Below are 12,721 nucleotides of genomic sequence, written 5' to 3'. Positions count from 1 at the left end.
AGAAACTACTTGGTGTACATTTTAAGAGAAAGTTTAAATACTGAATTTTAGAAGAGACTTTAAGACTTTCCAAAATAAGTTATTTAGACATATTCTTCACAAAATGGCTTAGAAAAAGGTCCAGCGGCAACAAACAAGCCTCACTCTAAATCCAGGGCTCCCTATTAGAATGTCCTCTGGCCAATCCCCAAAGACCAGATGAGGTCCACTGGGGTGCACTGGCTGAGCTTTGGTCTTCACTTGGGTCGAAGGATTTCAAGGAGATGCTAATTACCTAGCAACAATTCACAAACAAGCAGCCCCATTGACAACAAAGAGGCCTTAAGTTTAAGGGGACTATTTGATTCCAGAATACAAGTAGAGAACAGGGGTAAAAAACAACTTGGGCCAACTTTTGGCCCAATTTCTATAAATTCAGGCATTGTTTAACTGTCTCCTCCTGTCTCTAGAAGAAGGGAAATTAAGAAGATCTGGCTCCTGAATCAAAGGATCCAGATGTGCCAAATGGTCTCCCTCTAGGACTCTTTGCACTGTAATTGCTATTACTCCAGTAAGACAGACTGTGCTGTCCTCAGGAATGGACACTATTTCTCTAATGGATAAATGGACAGATAGATAGATAGATAGATAGATAGATAGATAGATAGATAGATAGATAGATAGAGACCAAGCTTATCTGAAACCAGAAGTTTGAGGATTCCTAGGAAGGACAAAAAGAATTGATTTCTATCTGTTAGGCAGTCCAGTTCAAGTCTACTCAAGGTGATTTCTCAAAACCAAGCTTTGATAAAGCCTACTGGGATTCAAATGGAGCTATCTGACCATGCCTTTAAATCCAAATAACTCTAGCTCTCATCTACTGGTCAATAACAGATCCCAGCCCAAGCCTCACTTGCTCATTGTTTGGGTTCTAATGGCAACTGTTTCTGTTCTGGCCAGAAACCTTGAGGGTCTTCCCCTCCCAGATTGAATTTTTTTTTTTTAGTAGGATAAGCAGTCTATCTTTTGCCTCATTTCTTGCTTAGCCTTAGATCACTGAATCACTGAATCACTGAATGGGCATTGCCTCAGACAAACTGATACCTGGGAAAAACCTTAGCTTAAAAAGGCCAAGGTCTTCCTACTGCATCTGGGGCCCTCTCCAGTTGTCCTGACCTGTGTCTTGCCACTGGACGCCATGACTGTGGGAGAGTGACACTGATGATTTTGCGCAGCTCTGCCTCACTTAAATCTAATTCTTTTGAAACTCAAGACATCACCTTCCTGATGTCATTGGTCCTCTTACAAACAACAACAAATCAAGACTCAATAACCTACAGAGAATAACCAGCATGAGATGACTGGGACTTTGTTAAATTAATCAACAAATATTTATGAAGCACCAAGAAGCAAACACGGTGCTAAGCCATGGCAGGATAGAGGGAAAGAGGGTTGGACCTCTCAAGTGCCTTCCTGCTCTGAAATTACAACCTCCCAGCACCAGATGTCAATTTAATTGGGTTCTACCCCACCAGTTTTTGACAAAAGTCAAAGTCGCCCCCTTTAAGGACCCAGTGGCCCTCATACCCTTCTGCTGAGGTGACTCATCTTCAGTTACCTGGCATGCAGACTCATTTTGCAGGACCCCCAATGATCAGTGAAGGATCAAGTGATGGTGGTGAATAAAGATGATCATCCACCATCACATCCTGTAGCCCTCCCATAGTCCCTACTCCCCTCTACCTTCCCTTTCCATGGTGCCTTCTGTACAATGGGGAAAAAAGACGATTTTATCTTGACAGATTATCAGTCAGGAAAACATTACATACAGAGGATGACATCAGCTTCATTTCTATCATTACTATAGGAATAAATACGAACGAACAAGAAGAAAAAACATTATCCCACCTTTTCTTGGACAATAGCTACATATGGTAGAATCATCAAAACGTTCTTCTGCCTACAAAGCAATTCTTGAAGCATTAAAATCTCCGCTACGAGAGTTTTTCCACCACTGGTTGGCAGCGAATATATTAAATTCTTTCTCTGCTGCAAGCAGGTCAATGTTAAACAAGTATGCTGCCAATCTGCAGAACGTAAAAAGAGAAGGGAGTCACTTTTCTCTTCTGTATCTTGGTTCCATTACAAAGTAAGTTTCTTTTAAAATGGAGACCCACCAAAACCCAGTATAACTCTATGTCAGTAAAAACTGTGTAAATTTTCATTAACGTGTTATACAACACAGCATGCTATTAAGTCAAATAATTGATTTGACCTCGGCTGGGTTGAATTCTATCTCTCTATTTATTCTTGTCATTTGAAAAACATTTATTAAGTACCCACTATGTGTGAAGCTTCCACTCTGATGGCTCATCAAGAAATTCATGAAGGGAAGTCAAAACAGGCCTTAACAAACTAGCAAGGCCTTGAGTTCAGACTGACCTGGGCCGTCTTCTCTTCTCCCTCTGTCTCATTCCACATGGTCATCTCCTTAGCTCCAAAGGATTCAATTACTATCTCTATGCAAAAGATTCTCATACCTGTTTATCCAGCCAGCCCTAATCTCTCTTCTGGTTTACAGTTTTGAAACTCCAACCGTCTGATGCCAGACATCTCAAAGTGCATGTCCCATAGACAGCTTACATTCAGCATATGCAAAACTGACCTTATTAGCAGGGTAGCTAGGTGGCTCATAGAGCACCAGCTCTGGAGTCAGGAGGATCTGAGTTCAAATTCAGCCTCAGACACAAAACTTGCTAGCTGTGTGACTGTGAGCAAGTCACTTAACCCCAACTGCCTCACCAAAAAAAAAAAACCACCCCAAAACAAAACCAAACAACTGACCTCATTAGCTTTCCCCCTCAAAAGTCCTGGATTGGGTCATAGATCTGCTACTACCTGGCTGTCACTGAACTTCCACTGGGCTCATTCTTCTCATCTTTAAAATAAGAGGTTTGGACTACACAATCTCTGAAGTCTGTCTTCAAGTTCTAACAACCTCTCAAACTACTCATGAAAACAAACCCCATGGGACTTCCACTTGAAATACTTTATAACATTTGGATTATTATACTTACAAGGAAGTAAAATGGATTTTTGGGAAAATATTCTATCATTCAAGCATTTTATTAAGATAGGCAGTCAAATTTATTCATACAGAGCCTGATTTTAGACAGTTGGTCTTTTTTTAAACAAATTATACAAACTAAACATAACTTAAGTTTTCAAATGGAAAAAAAATCATAAAAATCAATTCCCCAGAATTTTCAATAATATAAAATGCTATGAAGTGGCAAAAGAAATAAAAGGCTTAAGAATCCTCTAGTTTAATGAAAAATAGCATATAAATATGTGTTGTAAATGAGCCCTAGCCACTAAGTAGATTAGTCTTTTTCAGGAAGTCTGAGAAGTAAGAAGGAATTCAGAAATTCATTTTCCAGAAAACTATTTACTTAGCATTCTGCCACTTAGCGCACTCACAGAAATTACTAGATTCTAAAATTAAAGACTCGGCAAGTCTTTGAAAATTGGTTCATATGGACAGGGGAACAGATTCACAACTAAACAAGTGATAAGAGAGAATTAGGCAAGATTAAACAATTTTTATTATATACAATTAAAATTTTTGTAAAAACAAATCTAGTATCTAATATCAAATGAGTTAATAAATGTAAAGTGTTTTGCAAACCTTAAAAATGTCATATAAATGCTATTATTAGTAGTATTTAAAATAAGAAGGGAAACTGACTGGAGAATGAGAAAAAAAATCTTTACAGCAAACTTCTGTGACAAAAGGTTGCATACTCAAGATGTAAAAAGAATTGATTCAGATTGCACGCAATCTTGGGGAGGGGGGTGGGAAGGGAGAGAAAGAGAAAATTTAAAACTCAAAATCTTATGAAAGTGAATGTTAAAGACTAAAAATTAATTTTTATTTATTAATTAATCTACCATCATATGAAAAAATACTCAAAATCACTACTGATCAGGGAAATGAAAATCAAATTGAGAAGATGCCCATCAATTGGAGAATGGCTGATCAAGCTGTGGTATATGAATGTAATGGAATACTGCTGTGCTATAAGAAATGATGAACAGACTGACTCTGGAAAAACCTGGAAAGACTTGTATGGTCTGATGCTGAGTGAAGTGAGCAGAACCAAAAGAATGTTGTACACCGTAACAGCCATGTTGTACAATGACTAATATTGATAGACTTAACCCTTCTCAGCAATGCAAGGATCTAATTCTTTTTTAAAACACGGCTAATGTGAAAATATATTTAAAAGGAATGTATATGTAGAGCCTATAGAAGACTGCACCCTGTCTTGGAAAGGGAGGTAGAGAGGGAGGGGGAGAAAATTAAAAACTCAAAAGCTTATGGAAGCGAATGTTGAAAACTAAAAATAATTAAGAAATTTTTAAAAAAGAACAACATTATAGAGAAGGACAACTTTGAAAGATTTTCGAATCCTGATCAATTCACTATGGTGTCTAAAATACTTAAGATGAAACACTCCACTCACCTTTTGCCCTAGAGGTGATAAACATAAAAATATAGTGAGATATATACATTGTGGGGCACGCATTATCAATATGGGGATTTGTTTTGCTGGACTATGCATATTTATACTGAGGATTTTATTCAGTTTGTTGTTCAATTGGGGGAGGATGGATTATAAATTAAAGTAAAATAAAATTATTTAAAAATAAAATAAAATGCCCCTTTGCAAAGTTTTAAGAAAGTAATTCACAGTCTTCCCTTTTGAAAAAATTCCCCCAAAAAAAGAAGAAAAAATTCCAGCACATATTTTTGACAAAACAGAATACATAGCAATTATACATGTGTAAATTTATAAGCAGAGCTAACTAACACACTTCTACTATAATTAAAACCACAAAGGTAAATGTGAGTAATATAGTTGTTACACAGGTCACACTTATCTTTAAAAAAAAAAAAAGATGTATGAGCTCCTATGTGTGTCACGTATGGCCATCAATCTATGGGCCACCACTTAGTAACTGTATAGCCCTGGGCAAGTCACTTAACCCCAATTGCCTAAACATAAATAAATAAAGATATATGGGCCACATACTGACATCAGTAACTTAAAGGCAGAAGAAGGGAAGGAGATGAAACTAGCAGTCAGTGAGCTCCACCTACTGCATGACCTCCTCTGCCTGGCCCAAAAGGTAAATGACACGGCAACCTCCGGCAACCGAGGTATGGAGAAAAGGGGAGATAAGGAATGGAAAGAGAAGGCCCAACCCAGGGACCTCTCTGCCACAAGACTCCATGAGGTTTAGGAGACCACCCCTAGCCACGCCCTTCTTCAAAGAGACAGGACTCATACAAATCGAATTGAGAGTATAAAACCACATGTAATTAAATGCCAAACGCTACAGTACCTCTTATGAATACTATAAAAAGTTCTAAAGAAAGGAAAAATCAATGTAGGCTGTTCATGGAGCCAACAATGGGTGGCAAATATATATTATTTAGTAAAAAAAAAAAACAAAAACGTAAAGTGTGATTTAAGAGCTACAAAAATTTAAATACCACTAAAGGGAAATGGCATCATATTCCAGGGACTAGCCTTGGAGTCAGTAAGACCTGCCTTTGTCATGTACTATAAATGACGTAACTTATCAATGCCACCAAGCAAGTTTCTAAGACTATGATTGCAGACGAGCTACCAAAGTGCATTGGAGGTGCCCTACAGAGTGTTTTCTACATGGGTGAAGTCACAGATCTAGTCCTATTCCTCACACTCCTCTAAAAAAAAAAAAGTGGAAGTGAGGGAAGGGGGAAGAGAAGGGTAACTAAGTTATATTACTAATAATGGTTAATAAATTATTTTGTTTGATTACAAATATTTGTCACAAACATGTCTCCATCACTGTTACTGGGTTAATGGGCTTACCATATAATTTTTTAATCCCCTTGTACTGTACAAACAAGTCTCTAACTTTGCTGGGTAATGAATAAAAAGGACCTAGGTCATCAGAAGAAGATTCCATTGTTTTCTTAGCAACATTCATCTCTTCAGATAGGATAGCTTCTTTCAGTTGCTTCCTCTTAGAAAACTTGGGTGTCTGGGCTTTGGCATTTCCTGTCATGGCACTTTTCAAACAATCTTTAAGGCTTCTTCTCCCGTTGGGATCAGATTTTGTGCTCTTAGGAGACAATTTTTTCTTTTCCTGGGGCTGTTCCACAGGTATTTCATTCAAAGTCTGGTGTGAAGGTAGGGGATTAGCAAATGGGTTATTCAAATCACTGGCAGAGTCCTCTGTTTTTTCAAAATACAAAGCCTGTGAGCATGGCACATCATACAAAAGGTTGTCTCCAGGTTTGATGGTCACATTTTCTTGCAAACTCAAGGTCTTTGGGGAATGGCAGTAATCCCAAGTTCTAACTTCAATCAAGTTACTGTCAGTGGCAATAATTTCAGATTCATTGGTCTCTGTGCTTTTTGGACAAGGCTTTTCAAACGCAGGTTTTGCAGTAATTATTCCATGCTCAAGAGACTGCATATATTTTTGTTCGAAGTCGTCTACTTGAGCTAAAAAAGAGTTTTCAGCAAAACTATCATAACCATCAAACATGTCCTCTTCACTGCCATCATGCTGAAAAGAAAACAAAGGTATTTATCAATGTTAAAGCAACATTTATTCATAATATGTTAGACTGAAGAAATGACAATCATAAAAATAAAAGTTTTAAAATCCTCTGGAAAAAATTATTTCAGCAATATATAATTATTCTGACCAGAAACATGAAGTCATCTCTCTCACAAGAGTTTAATATATAAAGTACAACTGATTAAATTCAATGATAATTTAATTTAATGAAATACATTGAAAATTCCCTGAATACTCCTGACCAAAGGTAAAGGTAGTTGAAAGACTAAATTGCCATAGAAACCCATCTAATTAGATTTTGTGGTGCTATTAATGTTTATTTAACTAGACAACATTACAACGTAAAAGAAAAAATCATATTAAAAAATAAACTATAAGTAGAAATATGAATAGTAAAGCCTTATTAACTTATAATCAAAAGAAAATGGAAAACCAACAAAATGAGATTTAATTTGGATATATACCAATAAAATTACTTAGTTAACAGTAGAGAAAGACGAGGAAAATAAGAGAACAACACTAGGTTGTTAATGTTTTAGACCTAAATAGCTACCAACTTATCTTCCTGTTAGCTAAATGGAATCCTAACCCCCAACTAGATCAGCTAGAGGGCTCAGTGAATAGAGCCCTGGGCCCAGAGTCAGGAAGAACTGAATTCAAATCCAAACACAGATACCTTCTAGTAGTCTGACCTTGAGCAAGTCACTTAATCTCTATTTGCCTTAGTCCACTAGAGAAGGAAATGTGGAACCACTTCAGTATCTTTGTCAAGAAAATCTCATGATGGGGTCACAGACAGTCAGACTACAACAATTCCTACTTAGATTTAAAAGCATGCACCTCCCCCAAATGTGCAATTAACTGTCTTTTTAAAAGTGAAGCTGGCATGCAATAGGAGAAATCTAAGAAAAATGAAATGTAAAAAAATGACCAGAAGTACAGTTGAATCATTTTCAATGGCCTATGTAAATGCCGAACAACATTTCCTTACGGTCTAGTTTTTTGTGGTTGTTCAGTCATTTTAGTTGTGTCCAACTCTCCATGACACCATCTGGGGTCTTCTAGACACCAAGCTTCAGACACAACTGGAACGACTGGACCACAACAAAAAATTACTGGAGCAGTTCACCATTTTCTTCTCCAGCTCATTTTACAGATGAGGAAACTGAGGCAGACAGGGTTAAGTGACTTGTCTGAGTCACACAGCTAGTAAATGTCTGAGGCTGTATTAGAACTCAGGAAGATGAGTCTTCCTGACTCTAGGCGTAGCCCTCTGTCCCCTGGGCCACCTCGCTGCCTACGATATAATCAGACTGCATTTTTTACACTACAAAAAACAGTCTTGAATATCAATACTGGTGACACCTAACAACTTCAGTACTACTTTCTTGGTGTTATAAGTCTACAACAGAATTAGAAAAATTGTCAGTTACATTCAGGAAATATACTTATTAAGAAACCTAGGATATATAATGCTCTGTTAACATCTTTGAAGTTCAAAATTAACTTTATGTATACTGTAATCATACAAGTCAAGAGAAAACAAAGGATTTATGCATTTCCACGGCCAAAGGTTCACCATCCATGATCAACCTGAGTGACTGAGGAGCTAGCTTTCTTCTACTTAGCCTTAACTTAGTCCTTAAAAAGTAGTCTCTTGGAAAGCTGCTCAAAGGTTTTCCAGTAAGAATGAAATTCAGATATAAGGAAATGCTCTGGGGGATACTGGGGCAGGAATGACAGCAGAGAAGATCTTTCCTGAAGAGATGCCAGAAGCTAAGGGAGCTGAAAGACTGGCAGATGCTGCAAGCAGGCGACTTGAGGCTCTGCTGGTCTTATTAGAGGAAATTTCTGATATTTGAAAGAACTAATGAGAAAAAGGAGAACCCTCTACTGTGGGAGAAGAGCTGGCTAGAAAAAAACGCTGCTTCCTCTCTAGTGCCATTTATAGTTTGAGACAGGTATAATCTGGGTTATTTGCCCTAATAGGCTTGAAAGGAAAAACCCCTGAAAAGGCCAGAGAGAACAAAATCTGAATAGTTTTGTAAATGCCAGGACTGATTTCTACTAAAAGGCTGTCATCTGCCTCAGAACCTAAGGGAACAGACCTCTTCTCAAACTACTGGCAAATAGCACTAAGACAACAATAAGGATGGGCAAACAGGAGATAAAACTATCCGAGTTTGCTAACTGACATGATGTTTTACTTAGAAAATCCCAGGATAATGCAGGTCACAAAATAAACCCACACAAATCAACAGCATATCTACGTAATGATAATAAAATCCAAGAAGCACACAAAATACCTATATAGATTAAATTACAAAGTGTACCTTAATAAAATAAAGAACTTAAATAACTTTTAGAATATTCTGTGCTCATGGCTAGGCTGTGTTAATATAATAAAATACTACCAAAATTTTAATGTTATGCCGATCAAACTATCAAAGAGAGATTTTGTGGCACTGTAAATAAATGGCAAATTTCATTTGGAGAAACAAAAGAGCCAAAATATCAAGGTAGGAACAAAGAAAGACTAATTCCAGACCTCAAACTATATTATAAAGCAGCAGTCATCAAAATCAATTTTGTATTGGGGGGGAAAAAACACATGTAACAGATGAACAAAGAAGAATGAGAAACAGTGGATTGCAATAATCTGGTGCTCAGTAAATCAGAAAACATGAATTAATTAGGAAAGAATTCAATATCTGATTTAAAAAATAAACTCTTGTGGTTCCTCCTATTGGTTCTAATTCTTACTTACAACATCACTAATGTGAAAACATGTTTAATAGGAATGTATATGTAGAGCCTATATCAGATTGTGTGCTGTCTTGGGGAGGGAGGTGGGAGGGGGAGAAAAATTTAAAACTCAAAAGCTCATGGAAGTGATTGTTGATAAATAAAAAACTAATAAAAAAAAGTAAAAAAAAATCTCTTGGGAAAATAGGAAAGTATTCAATAATTCTTATGGCACAATATTTCATTATACTAAAAGCAGTCTGGTAGAAATTAGGCATAGACCAACATCTCATACTATATTTCACAATAAATTCAAAATGGATTAGTGGCCTTAGTATTAAAAATCTTAACATTAAAGAAAAGTGAAGCATATCTACCTTTCATTTCATTCAAGAACATTAGATGTAAAGGAGGCAGGTCTTTGTTATCTAATCCTAATTTCCAACATACTCATAATACATAAGGAATAGGGGGCATATCTGTGTTCTCACAGGCCAGCACAATTCTTGGTGGAATTAGAAATGAGGGGTTGGAAAGGACTCTAGGAGAGGTTCTTAACCTAAGGGGCTAGAATTTGTTACTTTTTTATTCTAACAGTTTGCCAAGAAAACTCCAAGTAGGGTCACGAAGAGCTGGACATGACTAAAATGACTGAAAAAATAAAAAAAAAAAAGATAATCGGTCAACAAATGCCTTATTAAACACCTACTGTGTGCCAGGTACTGTGCTAAGCACTGGAGATACAAAGCCAGGCTAAGGTCAGTCCTTGCCCTGAAGGAGCTCATCATCTAGTGGGTAGACAACATGCAAACATTAACAAGCTATGGGAAGGCATGAGAATCAAGATATCAGGAAAAGCTTCCCGTCCATGGTGAGATTTTAGCTCGGACTTGAAGGAATCCAGGAAGCAGAGATGAGGAAGAAGGGCATTCCAGACATGGGGGAATAATAATAGCCAGTGAAAATGACTCCAGTTGGAAGATGAAGTGTTTTGCTTGAGTAACAGAGGCCGAGGGTTACTGGACAGAAAAGTATAGTGGAGAGGCTGAAGGGGCAAATTATGAAGGGTTTTGAATGCCAAACAAGATTTTATATTTTATCCTAGAAATAATAGGGATCTGCAGTGCATAGAGCAGGTGAGGTGATGTGGTTAGACCTGAGCTGTAGGAAGATCGCTTTGACAGCTGAGTAGAAGGAGTGCAGAGGGGAGAGACTTGAGTCAGGGAAATTAATCAGCAGAGAGACTGCTGACAATGGTCCAGGCGTGAAGCACTAAGGTCCCACACCATGGTGGTGGCAGTGTCAAAGGACAGTATGGATGAATATAACATACTGGTGGGAAAAAAACGAGGAGAGAGTAGCGTCACACAAGAGAGTGGGACTAATTTGACTCAGAGTGTCAAAGGCTCAAAGAGGTCCAGAAGGATGAGGATTGAGAAAAGGCCATTAAATTTGTCAGCTGGGTGGCACAGTGGATAAAGCATCAGGTCTGGACTCAAGAAGTCTCTCTTCCTGAGCTCCAATCTGACCTCAGACACTTACCAGCTGTGTGACCTTGGGCAAGTCACTTAACCCTGTTCTTCATCTGTAAAAGGAGCTCGAGAAGGAAGTGGCAAACCACTTCAGTATCTTTGCAAAGAAAATCCCAAATGAGGTCATGAAGAATCAGACAGGACTGAAATGACTGAACAACAATGTAACTTTGGAGAGATGAGTTTCTGATGAATGAATAGGTTAGAAACCAGACTGCAGAGAGTTAAAAGAGTGAAAGGAAAGTGGAGGCACCTTTTTGTGCACGGCCAGTTCTCAAAGACTTAGCCACAAAGGGGAGGAAAGATATGGGATGATAGCTAACAGCAGTCAAATGAGGGGTTTTTTTAAGAAGGGGGTAGACACAGACATGTTTGTGGGCAGGAAGGAAGCAGCCCGCAGACCAGAAAAATTTGAAAATAAGTGAGAGAATAGGGAAGACAAAGTACACCTGGGGGCATCTGCATGGCAAGAAGCGCCATCTCCTCATGTCAGACAGGAGCAAAAGAAGCAGTGGCACAAAACATCTGGATGACGTCAGTTAAGATGGAGACAAAAAGGAGCTCCTGGTGAGCGGCTTCTAATTTTTCCATAAAATATAAGGCAAGGTTCTTGGCCAAGACGATGGGGAAGGGGGAGCCACAGGATGCGAAAAGATCACTGAGAAGGGAGGCGAACAAGGACTGTCCTACTGCAGGAGGGTCCAGCTGAGATGACGTGACATAGGGCTGAGCGCCCAGGTGGCAGGTTTTCGGGCCTGTCTCCAGCTTCATGCAGGAGGGAAAGCAGCAGGCAGGGAGAATGGTCCAAGGCATGGGTTTTCGGGGCAGGATGCCTCCGGTGGAGAGGACGGTTGAGCAAGGATGAGGATGGAGAAAGGGTGAGGCTGCATCCAGTGCAGGGCTGGCCAGCCTGGGAGAGAGAAGGGTCGGGGGTCTCGGGGCGGCTGAAGAGCGGGTTTGGGGGTGCCCAGCACGGAGGTGACATTGCAGTGGCTGAGCTCGGATGAGGAAACGTCAGGGGCTCCGACACCGCTCTGTCACCTCCGTGACCACAGCGGGTGGACGGTGCAATGAGTAAACCGAGGCAGGGTGAGGCGGGTGTGCGGGGAACCCGTGTGTAATAAACATGTTCAGGTGCCAGTGCAACGGCAGGAGACGAGGGGAGGCCGGACAGCAGCGGCCTGGGCGGCCCCGGGGCAGCAGAAGTGACCGAGGGTCAGGACAGAGGGAGGGCCGGGAAATGACCGCGGGGCGAGGGGGAGGGCTGCGTGACCCGCATCTCCTGGACCCGAATCGCCTCGAGCTTCTCCGGGGCGGCGTGGAGACCCCCGGGCAGCCTCGGCCTCCCGCGCCCCGGGGGCCCCTACCTCGGGGGGCTCCGGGCTCCCGCTCCGCCGGCGCCTCCTCCCCTCCTCCGGCTCCTCGCCCGGCTCCAGCGGGCCAGCGGCGGCCGTCTCCCTCAAGTTGCGGCGGCTCCTCTTGCGGGTAGATACCCGCCTGCGAATGCCCGAGCCGGGGCCCTCCATGGCCCGGGGGCTCCGGGTCCAGTGCCGGGTGAGGCTCCGTACGGTGCCCGGGAAGCAAAGGGCGGGACTCACGCCCTGAGCTCGGAAGGCGGCACGCGAGCTCCCGGGCCAGGGAGCCCGCGCGTGCTCACAAGCCACCCCAGACTCCTCTAGGGTGGAAGGAAAAAAAGTTCTACACGTGCGCAGTGAGGACCTCGTGACGTCACCAACTCTCGCCCGCTTGGCCGACCGGCTCAACCTGAGTACAATTACATCCGGTCTTGGCCCGGCAAAGTGAACCGTGAACCGGAAGGGACT

The 12,721-nt window shown here is 40.7% G+C and overlaps 1 protein-coding gene across 1 annotated transcript in view; it reads right to left on the bottom strand.

Annotated features, from left to right (window-relative positions):
• HELQ (helicase, POLQ like) overlaps nucleotides 1-12,593 on the bottom strand; it is a 45,274-nt gene extending 32,681 nt beyond the window's left edge. The window contains 3 exon segments of the mRNA XM_020988343.2: nucleotides 1,888-2,066; nucleotides 5,904-6,606; nucleotides 12,266-12,593. Coding sequence (XP_020844002.1) covers nucleotides 1,888-2,066; nucleotides 5,904-6,606; nucleotides 12,266-12,424 — 1,041 coding nt within the window. The 5' untranslated portion in view covers nucleotides 12,425-12,593.
• Nucleotides 12,594-12,721: the final 128 nt, after the last annotated feature.

This window comes from Phascolarctos cinereus, unplaced genomic scaffold, assembly GCF_003287225.1.
Source record: "Phascolarctos cinereus isolate Bilbo 61053 unplaced genomic scaffold, phaCin_HiC Scaffold_9;HRSCAF=440, whole genome shotgun sequence".
In the NCBI taxonomy this organism is placed as follows: domain Eukaryota; kingdom Metazoa; phylum Chordata; class Mammalia; order Diprotodontia; family Phascolarctidae; genus Phascolarctos; species Phascolarctos cinereus.
The sequence above is the reverse complement of the archived record's forward strand: the minus strand, read 5'-3'. Positions and strand labels throughout refer to the sequence as shown.